The sequence below is a fragment of the Pyxicephalus adspersus genome, chromosome 6, assembly GCF_032062135.1.
Source record: "Pyxicephalus adspersus chromosome 6, UCB_Pads_2.0, whole genome shotgun sequence".
NCBI lineage: Eukaryota > Metazoa > Chordata > Amphibia > Anura > Pyxicephalidae > Pyxicephalus > Pyxicephalus adspersus.
The window spans coordinates 30,419,880-30,436,099 of record NC_092863.1 but is presented as its reverse complement, the minus strand read 5'-3'; the positions used below and the strand labels follow the sequence as shown (position 1 = coordinate 30,436,099).

Below are 16,220 nucleotides of genomic sequence, written 5' to 3'. Positions count from 1 at the left end.
CGGAGAAAAAAAAAGGCGACCGGCTTCTTGTGCGTGCGTGATGACGTCGGCGCGTGTGCGGGAAATTCAAATTCAAACTCATTCATTCATTTTGTATTGGATTGAATACAAACTCCTGTATCCAATCCAATACAAAATAATTAAAAATAAATACAAAGTATGTATTTTGTATTGGATTGGATACAGGAGTTTGTATTCAATCCAATACATAATGAGAGTTTGAATTTTGTTCTCATTTTGTATTGGATTGAATACAAAGTCCTGTATCCAATCCAATCCAAAATAATAGAAAATATATTTATGTGGTTTTGTCTATAGGTATGTGACGGACACTAGGGAGGTGTTTTAGAAAAATATATTACTATACAGTATACCGAATTATCGCATTTTCAGTATTTTTCATTTATTTATGTATTCTTGTTTAAGCTGATTTTTGTGTTTTTCCTTTAATTTTATGTATTTTTTTTTTTTTACATGATTGTGCGTTTCAAACATTTTTTATATTCATTATATCTACTAGACCCCTATTCCTACATATTTCTGTAAGTTACAGGTCTACAATTTAAAAAAAAAAAATTCATGAAAACCTGTAACGCTTTTGGTACAGAAATCTAGACATCAGTGTAACGCTCAGGTGGTTAATAAATAGGTGGTTAAAACACTTGTTTCTACATATAAATTCTAATTGAATATATAGGATCGGCCATGTTTTCCTATTATTTAAATAGGTTTTCCTGCAGTTGTACTTTATAGCTTCCCATGATGCAAGGCTTCAGGTTGGCTGAAAATGGTGCACTCCTTGTTTGAATAATAGATTTTCCTAAAATAAAAGGGGAAGCTTCTGATAATTCAAAGTCATATAGTCATATAAGAATTACTGTAACATAAACATATCTCATTATATATGCTCACTGGCACTAAACTTTTTTTTCATAATTCATGTGGTTTAGTAGTGACCCCCAGTGGGCACATATGAAAAACAGCCGAGCTGTTAGCAAAATTTGCATGTATTAATATTTTTATTCTTGACTTTTTAGCTAAATAACGCTGGATGTCCGTCAGCCGGGAAAGTAGTCAGGCTCCATATAACTTACTGCAACTTTTAATACACTGTGCAAGAAGGTGACTGTGTGCAGAGTAAGCACTTTCAGTTCAGGAAAGGGTCCTGTTAAACTGTGCAAAACTGCCAGTAAAGTTGGCAATCAGCTATAACTGCTGAGCGACAACATGAGTGCCATAGTCTTTCAATGTGTATGGTTGTGTTTCCACCCTTAGATTTAGTTACAGTATATATGCACTCCTGAAAGCTTTCCCATAATATTATTTTACCAGGATTTATATAGCGCCAACATAATACACAGCACTGTACATTAAATAGGGGTTGCAAATTACAGACAGATAAAGACAGTGACACAGGAGGAGGAGAGGACCCTGCCACGAAGAGCTTACAATCTAGGAGGTAGGGGAAGTAACACACAATAGAAGGGTTTTAAAAGACAGAAGATGGGTAGGCATGTTTGAAAAAGTGGGTTTTGATTGAGAAGAAAGTGGAAAAGTGAAAGGTGAAATGGAAGCCAATGAAGAGAACTACAAAGAGATGTAGCAGAAGAAGAGCGTTGGGAAGGATAGATGAGTCTGGCTGCAGCATTCATAATAGATTCTAGAACAGAGAGATGGGTTGTTATTATTATTATTATTATTATTATTAATAATAATAAAAATAATAATAATAATAAAAAAGGATTTATATAGCGCCAACATATTACACAGCGCTGTACATTAAATAGGGGTTGCAAATGACAGACAGTGACACAGGAGAAGAGGACCCTGGCCTGAAAAGCTTGCAATCTAGGAGGTGGGGGAAGTAACACACAATAAGAGGGGAGATAAATAGTGGTGGGAAGTAGTGAGGGTTTTAAAAGACAGAAGAAAATGGGTAAATGGGTAGGCATGTTTGAAAAAGTGGGCTTTGACTGCTCATTAAATGAGCAGAAAGTAGGAGGAAGCTGAATAGGACTAGGAAGATCATTCCAGAGAGTTGGGGCAGCTCTAGAAAAGTCTTGGAGCCCTGCGTGTGAAGTCATTAGTAGAGTATTGGGGGAGCGAAGTGGGGAGTATTTTTTTACCAGGTCAGAAGGGTAAGTGGGACAGAAACTGTGGAGGGATTTAAAGGCAAAGCACAGGAGCTTGAATTTGACTCTAAGGTGAAAAGGAAGCCAATGAGGAGAACTACAAAGAGATGCAGCAGTAGAAGAATGGTGGGAAGGATGAATGATTCCAACCAAAGCTAACAATTGTCACGCCTGGAGAGACAGGGTCCTCTCCAGAGCCTTTGATGGTGAGGATGTTGCGCTGCTGTTTACTGTCAGGTTGCGGTCCATTGGCACACAAGGGTGGTCAGGATGAAACACGGTACCAAAACACAATGTTGAAGAATATTTGGCTGGGGTCAAGGCAGGCAGCAAGCAAGAGTCATCAAAAGTCAGGTCACAAGCCAGGGGTCAAAAACCAGGTATCCTGGAGACAGACACTAGTGACAAGGGGGCCACTGTGGACACAGGGAACACAGGAGATACTGGAAGCAACAGGAGGCACAGGTGACTCAGGGATATCCACAGACTGGCAGGAACACTGGAATAGCACAGGGAAGTTGACTGGGAACCAACAGACTGGACAACAAGGGGTTAACACAGGAACTGGATAGAAGGAGCCATCAGGTGATGAGGAACATCTCAACAGAACTAGGGGCTCGGCACCAGTGGAGACACGTTGCACGAACAATGAGTGCTGTGTCTTAGCTAGCTAAATAGACAGGGATGGTTTAAAGGCTATTTCCTAATTTACTGGTGAAGCTGATAAAGCTTGCTAGTGTAGGCACGTCCAGAGTCAGAACTGCCCGCATGTGCAGGAGAGAGGCGCCTGCGCTTTAAAGAGGAAGAGATAAGTCTGACATACATTATTTGACTTTAATTTGATCAATTTTCAATTTAATAAATTATTATGATGCACAGTTAACTCTTCAAGATTGATTCTTTGTAAGCATTTGAACTGCAAAACAACTGCTATATTTTCAGTCAATAAATATTTCAATATTGAAAAAAAGGCACATGTGTATAATCTGAATAATTATCAAACCAAAATCAATTAGGAGTTCTCAGAAACCCAAAAGATACTTGTACAATCCACAGAAACTTTCCAATTGAAGTAGTAAGTTTTTACTTTCAATCCTTTACCTAACATCGATCATGTTTTCAGAAATACAGATTTGATTTATAGTCAAATGTGGACTGATCAAACTTGTGCATGGGCATCCTTAGGAGCTTTTATTGTCTTTACATTTTATAACTCTAGTTGTGTCAGCATCAAAGTTTACCATGGAGATTGATGGTTTTATGACCTTGTAAAAATGTCTGGCTATCATTAATTTAATAATAATATTTATTTTCTGAGTTTGCCGTGACACATATGTTTATCTTAATGTTTGAAACCTGCATTGATTGTATTTGTACAGCCCTGTATGCACAGTTTGTCCTCCAGGACACGAAAGGCATTATGATCTTAACTTTTACAGTAAATATTTATATCCTTGCAGTTTTAATAACAATGATATCCTTATTTTACGACTTATCATAATTGAATTTCTTGCAAGTAGAAATTTTTTTTATTTTGGCACTCCTGTTCTCAGCATCTGCTGTTAACATCGGGCTGTGCATGATACAGGTGCCCTTTAGCTGAACTTACACAGTTAAATCACAACAATTACTGTTTCCTTAACTGATGAGCGAGCATTTACTGTATCTCACCGAACAACACATAGGCTTCTATAAATGGCAACGTGCCAGTGACAATGACTCACGCTGCACTTAGCAAAATTAGAAATTTCAGCAACCTGTCAAATTTCTCCAGACACATCCACAAATAACTGTATTCCTTTCCCATAGTGTTAAGTAAAAACTTGCAAAACAATCATTTTCTCTTAAGACAGGAAGGTAACAAAAAACATGTCTCTCTAGTCTATAGGTGAAATATAATCACCACCAACCAATATGAAATAAAAGTCAAATTATACTTACAGGATATTTCTGCTTCCTGATTAAATAGAAAACAAATCCATCCAGGCTCTGTATCAGTAAAATCATTGTAAAATGGTACCTCCATTTATTGTTAAGCACAATTATTATAACCCATTTTCTATGCTACCATTTTGCAGGGACTACTATTATCTTTATGATCAGGAACCATTCCGAGCTTTAAAAGTGCTACTTCAATGGAACACTTAGAGAGTCAAGTGCGTAAGTAAAAACATAATCAAAAGAATACACATAAATGAGAAAATCATAAAGAACAATACTAAAATGGACAATACCAGTGAATAAGACATAATACTCTCAGCAGGTATATAACTGTGAGCAGTAACTGGAATGCCAGCTTTTATATATATAGGGTATTTATCTGGCCTTATATGTTGTTCTTCATTAAACAGAGTGTAAAGTCCCTGATTAAGTGCCAATGTTTTGCCTGGTTCACAATCTGCCAATCTGTCTCTATACTTTTTGCTGTCCCAGCACTCAGTTGCCTCTAGTATTTAAAGCGTACCTAAACTCTGAATTTTCACTTTACATAAAATGGTAGACAACCTTTTTATGTAAGGTAAAAATTATGTTGTTGTTTCTTTTTTTAGGTGCAAGTCCTAACAAAAAAAAGGGTGCAGAATCGCCCCCTAATTCTTTATCGCCTAGGCATTTGAGAATGAATAGGAGCGCAAAGCCTCCCGGGATACCTACGTCAGGCATCCTGAGAGGCTCTTGGGTGCTCCTTCTGCGCATGCCCAAGCGTCTTGAGCATGTGCAGAAGGAGCCTTTTCGCGGGGAAAAAAAAATTTGCCGATCTCACGCATGTGCAGTGAGATCACCAAATTTTTTTTTAGCCTTCGTCACCCGATCTCGCACCTGGGTCCGGTGACGAAGGATGAAGAACCCGGATGGCGGTGTCTGGAGCGCCGGCTCTGGGACTGATGCAGGACTGGATGCAAGACACCCCCAGAGGGATCGGACTGCCTTGCGGGATTGAAGGTGTTTTTTTTTTTTGGCAGTTTTTAGTTTAGTTTCTCTTTAAGTAAACAAGGGATTGTGTCTTTGAAGGGTGCAAGGGTTGTCAGACAACTAGGGAACCCCTAGGTGAACAGGGCCATGAGAAAGGTCAGAGACCTAAGGAGACATCAGGACCAGGAAGGCGAGACCAGGTATGAAGCAAGGGATTGTACCCAGAAGGCTGAAACCCGAGCAGATGATTCAAGGGTGAAAGAGAGTTTGTGGTCAGGAGAGAACACACATGAGTTCAAATACAGGAAGTCAGCAAGCCAGCCGGGTGAATAATCCCAAAGAGTCAGAGGGTTCGTGGTCAGAAGAGAATGAGCTCCGATTCAAAGGAGTCAAATGGTTCATTGTCAGGAAAGAACAAGCTGTGGTCGATCCAGGCAGAATAGTTACATGATATCAAGGTCGGCAACAAAAACTCAAGATCAAATTCACACTGTATCAATTAGCAAACACCACATTATTACAGTCAAAGTGGCTTTGTTTGAGTGCAGCTTTTTACAGATTTTGGCCATTTAGGGGTGAAGGCCAAACAAGAGATGCAGACTCCTTGCAGTGCCCATTCCACCTCCAAGGGTCAGCAAAACATATTTGGTTGAAAAAACAACACTTATATATACATTTTTCATCTGTGTATTTAGCCCCTGGCCTTGAGGTCACCTTTATGGAAATTCTATCTTTAGTGCAACTTATCAATAACAAACCTTCATCCTAGCCAAGCGATGTGCAGTGCTGCCTTTGCAAATAAAAATTACATTTGCACTCCACTAGAATGATAGGGGCCACTTTCAGCATGGATAACCTAAAGGAAAGAGTGGGACAGGAGATTTTCTTTCCAAAGCTGTGTGTGGCTAGTTTGAGCTGTTAATTGAACATTGCTGCACCAGGACTGAAATTGATAAAAAATTGACTTTACTGAAGGTCATTTTACACAACTGCATGATCATTTGCTTCTTGTTTAGAAGACAGATTAAGGTGGAGTGGGATCCTAAACTAGATCTTTTTTTCCCCCATCTTTTCGATTATTACTAATAAGGATTTTATTAAATTAAATTAAATTAAATTAAACAGATATAGTCCTATAAGACACATAATGTATACAAATGTATTCTCCCTTTTGAAATCACAGGGTTGCACAGCTTTAACTTACTGATTTGTCTATGCTCTCTGGATTGAGGTAAACTAAATTATTCTAGCACATCATTGTATATACAAATGAAAATACAGAATGGGCTGTCATTTATCACTGACATTTAGTAACTACTTAGCCAAGTTTTTATATTATAAAATGTATTGCTCCATGGACTTTGGTTCCTAATCCCATTCATTTATTTAATATTAACTTGAGCAGTTAAAGTGAACATTGTGCTCTTTTAAATGTGAAAAACAAAATAGTATACAACTGAATTTAGGGTTATTTTGCAACATTATGAACGCAAAAGAAGTTTGGCCTGTGCCCCCCAAAATCTAACTTTAAGGTTTTTTAAAGCTGGCAAACCAAAAATAGGTATTAAAGCAGTAGGTGATTTTTATTGGTGTTTTATGACATAGTCATTACAGTCAGCAGTTTTCTTTTCCAGAAGCTGATAGAAACACCACTGAGCAGACTCTTATCTTTGTGGTATGTGTGATTTTATGATGATGACTGAGACTGAAGGTTCAAGAAGGCATAAGGGAACTGAGCGTAAAGAATCTTTAAAGATGGCACAAGTTTTAGCAGCAACAGGGGAGAATGACCTACACCCATCTGCAACATATTTACAAGTATATTAGTACTATATTAAGTGTCATTAATATTGTCTGGTCTTTTAACATTTGTAATCCTACCAACATCCCCAATATACATTAAAAAATACAAAAACAAGAAAGATACAGGACTTTAACGGCAGTGGATTTGTAAAAAGTTATCATATACCTTTTATTTCCTTCAATAAGAAACAACAGTTAATAGATGCCTCTTCCCTTATACTAAAGCTACGTACACACTTCCAATTATTATCGTTGGAAAACGAACGACGAACGATCCTGCACGATATCTACGAACGATCGTATAGCACCGAGCCTGCACATAGAGATAATGACACGATCGTTCGTAGATATTGTACACACAATAGATACGATCGTCTGAGCGATAGAGGAACTATGTGCACGACAGGAAAGTGAACGAACGTTCGTTCATTACGCATGCTCGGACCATGGACTATCAACGAACGACCGTACACACGAACAATGTTCAACGATCGTCGTCCAATCCAATCCGCCGGTCCGGTCGTTCATTTCCAACGAGTTTCCTCGTTCGTCGGCGTCGTTGGTTACTTTTTTACGAACGATTTTTTGCCCAATCGATCGTTCGTCGTTCGATTGGAACGATAAAAATTGGAAGTGTGTACGCACCTTAAGTTTCAGGAAGAGTACAAATGGATGATCTCATCATATGTAATGTGTACAATGTATCTAGGCCAGGTATGCTAACAATGTTGATTAACTCTTCCTACATCCAGTTATTCTACATAACTGGAATAAATGGTGTTATCTCTTATATCTGCCTGGCATGAGTCTTAGGTCTTAAACAAAGCTCTCCCTGTATACCAGGCAATTCTTGGCAATTTTAACCATGACAAAGAAAAACATATAAAACTATAGAAGAGAGTACAGGAAAAGTTAGCACCTAAGCCTTTTATACATGCATTCCAACATCTGTAAAAAGCCCTTTCCGACAACTATTCTTATGTCTAATCAAATAACTTCAGTGGCTATTAAGGTCATTCTTATTGAATGGGTGGAAGCAGCTGACCACGATTTAGGCTAGGTACACATGTGCAATGGTTCTCGTCCCATATTTGGCTCAAGGCGTGTGCACAGCGCTCGTTGTCCATCATCCGAACGACTGTCGTGGGAGATCCATAGACTATGGATGACAAACGATTGTAATGGTAGTGCAGAGAGAAAGAGCGCAGCAGGTTGCCGCTCTGTCTTTCTCCCCTCCCCTCTCCATACAGCAGAACGGTGCTGTATGTACAGCACTAGTGCATGCATCGTGCAGTCGTCAGTCGTTGGAAAGGATTGTGAAAGAAAGAAAGTGTGTACATAGTCTTAGCTGAGAAGCAATTCTAACCCCCTGCTGAATCTGAATCAGAAAGCCATACAGATTGGAGGTCTTGTCTAATAAAGGTAATAGTTAGCATTTTGTTGTATGTTTTTACATTAAATTGGAAATAACTAAAATGTGATTTACCTATTTAAAAAAAAAGAGGATCTACAACCAGGCCTTGATTTGGTTTAAATGTGATTGATGAAATTAGTTAAAAAGATTTTGATCCTAACAACTGTTAACATGACAAAATTGGATTGACGGGCTGGCTGGTTCAAAGTGGCAGCATAATAAACTATAAAGGTAATTTCTTATTTTGTGGCGTCTTGCCTGATACATGAGCTTTGTGGTGGTGATAACAAATAACATCAACACACAATCAGCATGATATTATACGATCCCAAATTGCTTCTTGAATTACCAGCATTTTGACCTTATGGAGATCACTTATGCTAAGCCATTATGTTCTCTGAAGACAGTGAGGGGAAAATCAATAAAAACATCAATACTAAAAAGATAATGCTGGTTACACATCCATTATGAATAAAGAAATACCAAAAATAGGTTGACATGTCCTTTTACTCTGAAACATAAACATTTCCAGATATAGTTGAGTGTAGTTTCACATTTTAGCAGAAACTCAATACAGATACTTGAAGGGCAAGTCCACTGAAAAAGGACAGATGATGAAGAGTTACCCCACCTGATGATCCTTACATCTATTGTAGACTGTACTGGGGATGTCTTTGTGCCTGAGATTGTGGATCTGAACACCTGCTGGGGGTAATATTAGGGATCTTACTGTCCTGAACATAGAAAATACAGTAGGCATCAAATGACCTTGCTGAAGCTGAAATAGAAGCAAAAATATATGGAAGCAATAATAGATTAATGATTTATACTCTTACTGGTCTAAGGTTATTAGCGGTGTATCCCAGGGTTCAGTGTTGGGACCTTTAAGCCGCGTACACACGTCAGATTTTTCTCATCCGATAATCGGCAACGGCCAGATATCGGGCGAAAATCTGGCGTGTGTACAGTCGGCGTCGTCCATCGTCCGAACGACCGTCCTGGCGGATCCACGGACGATGAACGACGACCGATCCTAATGCAAGGGAAGGGGGAGAGCGCGCAGCAGGGTGCCACTCCGTCGCTCTCCCCCTCCCCTCTCCATAGAGCAGAACGGTGCTGTATGTACAGCACCGTTCATGCATCGTGTAGTCCTTTGTCGTTGGAAAGGATCGTGAAGGATCCTTTCCAACGACAAAAATTGCACGTGTGTACGCAGCTTTACTGTTTAACATCTTTATAAATGATTTAGAGTTTGGGATTAAAAGCACCATTTCTGTGTTTGCAGATGACATCAAACTATGTAATGGAATTAAGTCCATACAGGATGTCTATAATTTACAAGCAGACCTGGATGTACTGTTTGATTGGGCAGCCAAGTGGCAAATGACATTTTATATAGATAAATGTAAAATTATGTTTTTGGGAGCTAACAACATGCATGCTTCATACTGTCTAGGGGGGATACATTTGGGGGAGTCAGAAATGGAAAAGGATCTGGGGGTTCTGGTAGATCATAGACTTATTAACAGCATGCAATGCCAAGCTGCAATATCTAAAGCTAGTAAAGTACTTTCTGTATTAAAAGAGGAACAGACTGCAGAGATGGAGACATTATCCTGACCCTGTACAAAGCATTGGTCAGATCACATCTGGAATATGCCGTCCAGTTTTAGGCACCAGTTCACAAAAAAGACATTGTGAATTGGAGAGAGTGCAGAGAAGGGCAACTAAACTAATAAAAGTAATGGAGGAACACAGCTATGAGGAGAGATTAGCTGAACTGAATCTATTCTCCCTTGAGAAGAGACATATAAGGGGGCATATGATCATCCTGTATATATATATATATATATATATATATATAAATGGTCCATATAGAGAACTCTCTTCCCCATTATTCACTTTGAGATCATTACAAAGAACAAGAGGGCACTCTTTGCGTCCGGAGGAAAAGCAGTTTAAGCTCCGGATAAGGAAGGGATTCTTCACTGTAAGATCTGTGAAAATGTGGAATCAGCGCCCTCAGGAAGTGGTTGCAGCAACTAATATAGATTGTTTAAAGAAAAAGCTGGATGTTTTTCCAGCAGCACGGAATATAAATTTTCGATAGCCTCACAGGATAAGTAATTTTTTTTTCCCCTGCTGGAGCAAATTTAACCTGGGTTTTTTTTGCCTTCCTCTGGATCAACTATGACTATAGGGCTTTTTATCTGGGATACGCAGGTTTAAAGTATGTTTATTTCCCTAATGGTTGAACTTGATGGACATATGTCCATATGCCTCATAACATATAAATTGCCCATCATATTAGGATGAAGAGTTATTATATATTAAGAGTTTAAATTAGTTTTAAAATTATAATAACATCTATCTTCTTTGTCTGGGTGGGGATGATGTATCTCCAATACATGTGTGTGGGGCAGTCTTCACCCCAGTACAGAATCACACAAGTGCGGCTCAGTGTACACTATTGCTACAAAGAAATAAAAGGCCTGTACAAAGAGCTTAGGCATTGGGGACATCTCTGTCTCTTCTGTCATAAAAAAGCCATCTGTCAGCACTGTTTATACTACCTGAACTTTACTTCCACTTTGAATCAGGACTACATTTTTGTTGGTATGGGAGAACTTTTGCCATAATGCTGCGCATACTTTCTGAATATGGCGCACCCTGAAAAGATAACCGGTCTGGGGACCTGTCACCACTGAATCTTCCAAAGCTGCCATCTTGACTGCTGACTCCTTGTTGGTCACTTATTAATATATATATTTATTTATTTATTTAGTCATAGTTTGTATGCATGCAGACTTGCTCTCTTCAGTCTATATTTTAAATATAAATTTTTGTTTATTTTACAGCGCTGTGTAAAATGTTTGTGATCTATAATATGAATTGAATCCTTGTCTAGCTTTTATTGTAACATTTATGCCATAAATCATTTATTGTAATCCCACAGTACATCCAATTTTGCTGAACATTACCCAGGGAGGAATTCATGCATAGCTATCAAGGCACCGCTAGAGGGCGGCAAAGCAGAATACAAACCAGGACAATGAATCCTTCGGCTCAAGTGCAACTATAGCAACAACACACCCAACAGTGCAAACTCCGCCGAGCAGCCCTACTTCGCCAATCTTATTGGGGAATCCGGGCTAAGTCCCGCCTTCCTATTAGATGGAATGACAGTGCGCCGGCACTTTGCAGCTTCCTATGTGACGTCACGTAGTTTCCACCAATAGTGTTGAAGCGTCACACTTTTCTACGCCCTGTGACTTCTGTCACTTGCTGTTCAGGAAGTGTTCGGTGTTCTTTCGTTACCGCAGTGGGCGCTCCGGCCTGGTTTATGATGGCGGCCAGTCAGCAGTGGGTGTTAGTGGAGATGGTGCAGGCCTTCTATGAGGTGAGTGCTCGGGTTACGGGTGTGGAAGGAGGACAGTGAGGGGTACAAGTTCTCACATGGCCATGCATTACCCTGACATTCCATGGCCGCCCCTGCCCGGCTCCTTCATGAATCCTCCCCCCTCCATGCAGCTCTCTGCCTTGAACCCTGCCTGCCTTTTCTTAGTCACCTGACCACATTCCCTGACCTCTGGGGTGAACCCAGTCATGGCAGGCTTACATTCTGGAACTTCCTTCCTTGACATGGCTTTCTTTTAAATATTAACCTGAGAATATAACTAAAGACAAAAACATTATGTAAGTATGGTATGGTTACCAGATTTTTTATTTTTGCTCACATTCAGAAGATTTACATCCACTTCCAGTCCTGTACACACAACAGGAAGTGACATACATCCCATCATACAAAGGTATCACTAAGGTTGCGTGCACACACACACACACACACACACACACCAATATTGTCATGAAAGATTATTTCCAGACTGACACATGAATGAATGCTGTACACACAGCGCCATTCTGCTCTACAAAGAGGGAGAGGAGAACAACTAGCGGCACCCCGCTGTGCTCTCCCCTGCTGTCCTCTTCTATCGTGGTCGTTCATCATCTTCATGGATCCACGAACGACGTCTAGTGATTTCTGTACACATGTCAGAATCATTGGATGTGTGTGCCTAAAACTGATGCCCCCCTAGTAATTTGCCCCCTACTCCTTTTCAGGGGACAGCTCAATATTTCATCTTTATTGACTGTAGTCATTAGGACAAACATGAAAAATCTCTATGGGCAACAGTACTCTCGGCAGAAATTTTAAGCTGGGTGGGAAGAAGCTGTAGGCTGGTGGTGACCCAACACTTCAGGACCACTCCCCAAAAATACCTGGGTGGTTACTGAAAAGTGCCAGGTGGTGCACCCAGCTAAAAGGGTCTGGGGAGAACAGTGGGGTGTAAACATAAAAGTGGATCTAATCTGTCCCTACTTCACCAGGAACACATAAAACAAATGTGTGGCTTTAGATAGCCTTTTTGAAAGTGACCCTGAAATTACAGAACATGAATAGAGATCCCTGGGAAGGAAGTCAATGCATTTCTTGCTGCAACATGTATTGATTCGTTGTGTTCTCTGCTGCTCTCATTGGTTTTTCCTCCTGACTTCCATATCATTTCTGTGTCCTGTAGTGGTATGGAGGTCACAGGGAGAAGATAACACTGCTGGAAATGTTGGTTTCTATGGAGGCTTTACGTGATGATTTCTTAAAGCAGAACTAAATCTTGATCTGGTCCCCCACCATTCTGGAATTCTTCTTCGTCCTGGTGTGGATGAAGAGCCGGGCGGTGCCATCTTCTGTCTTCTTCTTTGGTCATCTTGCTACGTCACCCGATCTGACACTGTGCAGGTGTAAGATAGGGTGACGTAGCCTGCTGTAAGGGGGGTGAGAGAGCTGATCTCACTGCGCATGTGTGAGATTGGCATCTTTCTCCATAGTGAAGATCGGGCATGTGTAGAAGGAGCAGCCAAGAGACTTCTGGGATGCGTGACTTAGGTGTCTCAGGAGGCTCTGAGCTCCCATTCAGTCTTGATAGTTGTGGCGATCAAGCCTGAAAGGGGGCGTGCTGCACCATTTTTTTTTCGAGGCATTTATTGATCCCCAGTGCCTGGGATTGGTAACTAGCTGTAAAAAGTAGTGAACCCATAGATGGAAGCCATGGATGGGGCTGTAAAACACCTTGAATGTTACATGTAGTGTTTTAAAAAACACACAGAGGTGCTGCCAAATTCTAAGAGACCAAAAAACTGAACTATTTATTCTCTTGTTAATCATTTTTGCAAGTAGTTTTTAACAGCAAAACCGTTAGAATCTGGTTTAAAAAACCGTGAACAAAACCTTGGGCTGTGTTCAGACTGACAGCAAGGTTGCAGAATCTACCCACAGCAGCCCCATAGAAAATTGAATGAGGGCAGCAGTGAGAGTTTCACAGCAAATCTACACCCTGATACACAAGAGTTGTGTTGTGAATAACAAATAGTTAAAGATCTGACCTGTAGCAAATTGTCAGTGAGCAGCTTGTCAGTTTAGCTGGTAGGCTTTTGGAGCCAGAGAGATACAGAATTGGCAAAATATACAATGTTTACTAATTGTCCTGATCCCTGGTGGGGAGGGGGGGACTATTCCTCAAAAATGTTTTCCATCTAATGGATGGGGGAATATTGGGAGATAGCATGGTGGCTTATTTGGTAATATGGGACAGAGGAGGACAAGTCTGGCTGCAGCATTCATAATAGATTGTAGAGGAGAGAGTCTGCTTAGCTGGATATCAGAGAAAAGGATGTACCAGGAGCTTGGTGGTCTCTAGGGACAGGAAGCGAGTATTTTGGAGATGTTGCACAGGTAAAAGTGGCAGGACCCACAAAGATAGCGTGCCTAAATGGTCGGGCAAATACCCAAGTTATTAACTACAAACGGGAGAGATTATAAAGGTTAGTGAGCAGATGAGTTCTGTTTTATCCAGGTTGGGTTTCAGATACCTATCAGCCATTCATGATGAAATGGTCAATAGGCAGTATGAATTTTTATGCAGGACAAGTTGGGGACTTTGGTAAGGGGGATATAAGCTTCTTAAGTGAGGGGGTGTACAGAGAGAACTGGTTCATGGACTGACCATTGGTGGACACCATTTGTGTGTGTGTGTGTGTTTTTTTTTTTTTTTTTTCCCCAGGTGTTTTCTAGTAACCAAACACTAAAAACTTTCAAAAGGCCCCTAAAGACCTGTCCACTTCTAGAAAGACAAAAATGTCACACATGGGTATTTAAATACAGTGTATTAGATCTGCTGAAGGCCAATATTTGTGAATTAGGCCTTCAGCAGATCTAAACCTCCCATTCCATTTCACGGCGCCACCATCCTAATTGCCCATGATGGGATGACATAACTCCTGTGCAGGAGTTTCATTCCTGGGATGCATAAAGGAAGTTGAGATTGCTTGGTTTCCCTGTCAACTAGTAATAATTTTGACAGTTCTCCAGCGCAGTCAGATAGGTAAGACTGTTTATTGCCGAACAGACATTGCCTGTCAGATTTTGCAATCACCACCTGCCTGACCCAGTATTCTGCAAAGTGGGAACTTTAATTACAGTTGAGTCACAATGCTTATCTCTATACTCGTTTCAGGGGACTTCCGACGAGCCAAAACAAAGATTTTAGCCAGGAAAGTATCATTCAGCAATGGGAGCCCCCATGATCATTACATGATAGAATTCTTTTAAAATGCTATATCTCTGGTGTGTAGAAATGCATTGTCAAACAACTCTAAAAGTTTTTAAGTCTTTTTGTCTAAGATCCGATAGTCACCAGCTCTGTGTTTTACCTGTACCCCTATCCATGCTTGGCCATTCACAGAATGTACAAATGAAGGATGCATTTGTAAAGACCAAGCATAGTCTGAGTTTCATATGTGGGATATATAAATATAATGGGAGTTGTACTTTTCTGCAAAACAACTGTTTGTAAGCGTTTTAAAGAATGGCGACCCCACGTTACTACAAATGAAGGGTAAACACCTTCTATGTCCTCCTGAAGTGTTCTTGTCACTTGTACTTACAAACTCTCTGCAGAACAACAGGCTTAGGTTTCTGACAGCTCATATGTTACATTGCTACGGCCCTCAGCAGGTCACTTTAAGGGATAAATGATGGTGTCTAGAAGTTGGGCTTTTTAAATAGTTTGACCAAAATAAACCTAATATTTTGGCTTACCATTGGTGGACAATTGTTACTTACATGTAAATGTGTGCTTTACACAATATTTATTGTAAATAATTACACTTTGTTTTTTTTTTACTTGCAGGCACCTGCTTACCACTTAATACTGGAAGGGATTCTGATCCTGTGGATTATACGCCTTATATTTTCTAAGACTTATAAATTGCAGGAACGGTCTGACCTTACAGAAAAGGTAATTAAGGAGCTGTTATAAGTTTGTTTCCCTGTCCCGTACCATATTATTTTGTCGTGCAACTGTTTTTTTTTTTTTTTACTCCAGGAGAAGGAAGAATTGATTGAGGAGTGGCAACCAGAACCTCTTGTGCCTCCTGTTTCTAAAGATCACCCATCTTTTAATTATAATATTGTTACTGGGTATGTAACTGTTGTTTTCCCCCAAATTTGGGTTTTAAAGGCTTTCTTATTAACAAAAGCTTATCTGCAGGCAAATGTTTAAAGCATCTTACTGTATATGGACACCAGAATAAAGGGTATGATTGCCAAAAGCACTCAATTAAAAAATTGTTTGGAGTTTTTGTACTAACTGACCTGGTGCCATTGCACTAAATAGATGTCAGTACCAATCACCAGACTCTCCTCATGTCTTATATTTAGCTGTCCCCTCTTTGCTGAGAGCTTTGCAGTTGTGTTGCCCCAGAGCCTTTCTGTAAATTGCAGTTTATTGTAGTTTATTTTCCGCTTTTAATGAAGAAGCATTAGTAATTGATATGTGAATTGGGTATACACATCACAAATTAATTGTTTTGAGGGGGGAAGAGGCATTCAATCTAAATGTTTT

At 39.9% G+C, this 16,220-nt stretch overlaps 1 protein-coding gene across 1 annotated transcript in view; it reads left to right on the top strand.

The window, feature by feature from the left end:
• Nucleotides 1–11,412: 11,412 nt before the first annotated feature.
• Nucleotides 11,413–16,220, top strand: part of SPTLC1 (serine palmitoyltransferase long chain base subunit 1) — a gene marked incomplete in the record, with an annotated part of 26,978 nt that continues 22,170 nt past the window's right edge. The window contains 3 exon segments of the mRNA XM_072415053.1: nucleotides 11,413–11,659; nucleotides 15,507–15,614; nucleotides 15,702–15,796. Of these exon segments, the coding sequence (XP_072271154.1) occupies nucleotides 11,603–11,659; nucleotides 15,507–15,614; nucleotides 15,702–15,796 (260 nt within the window).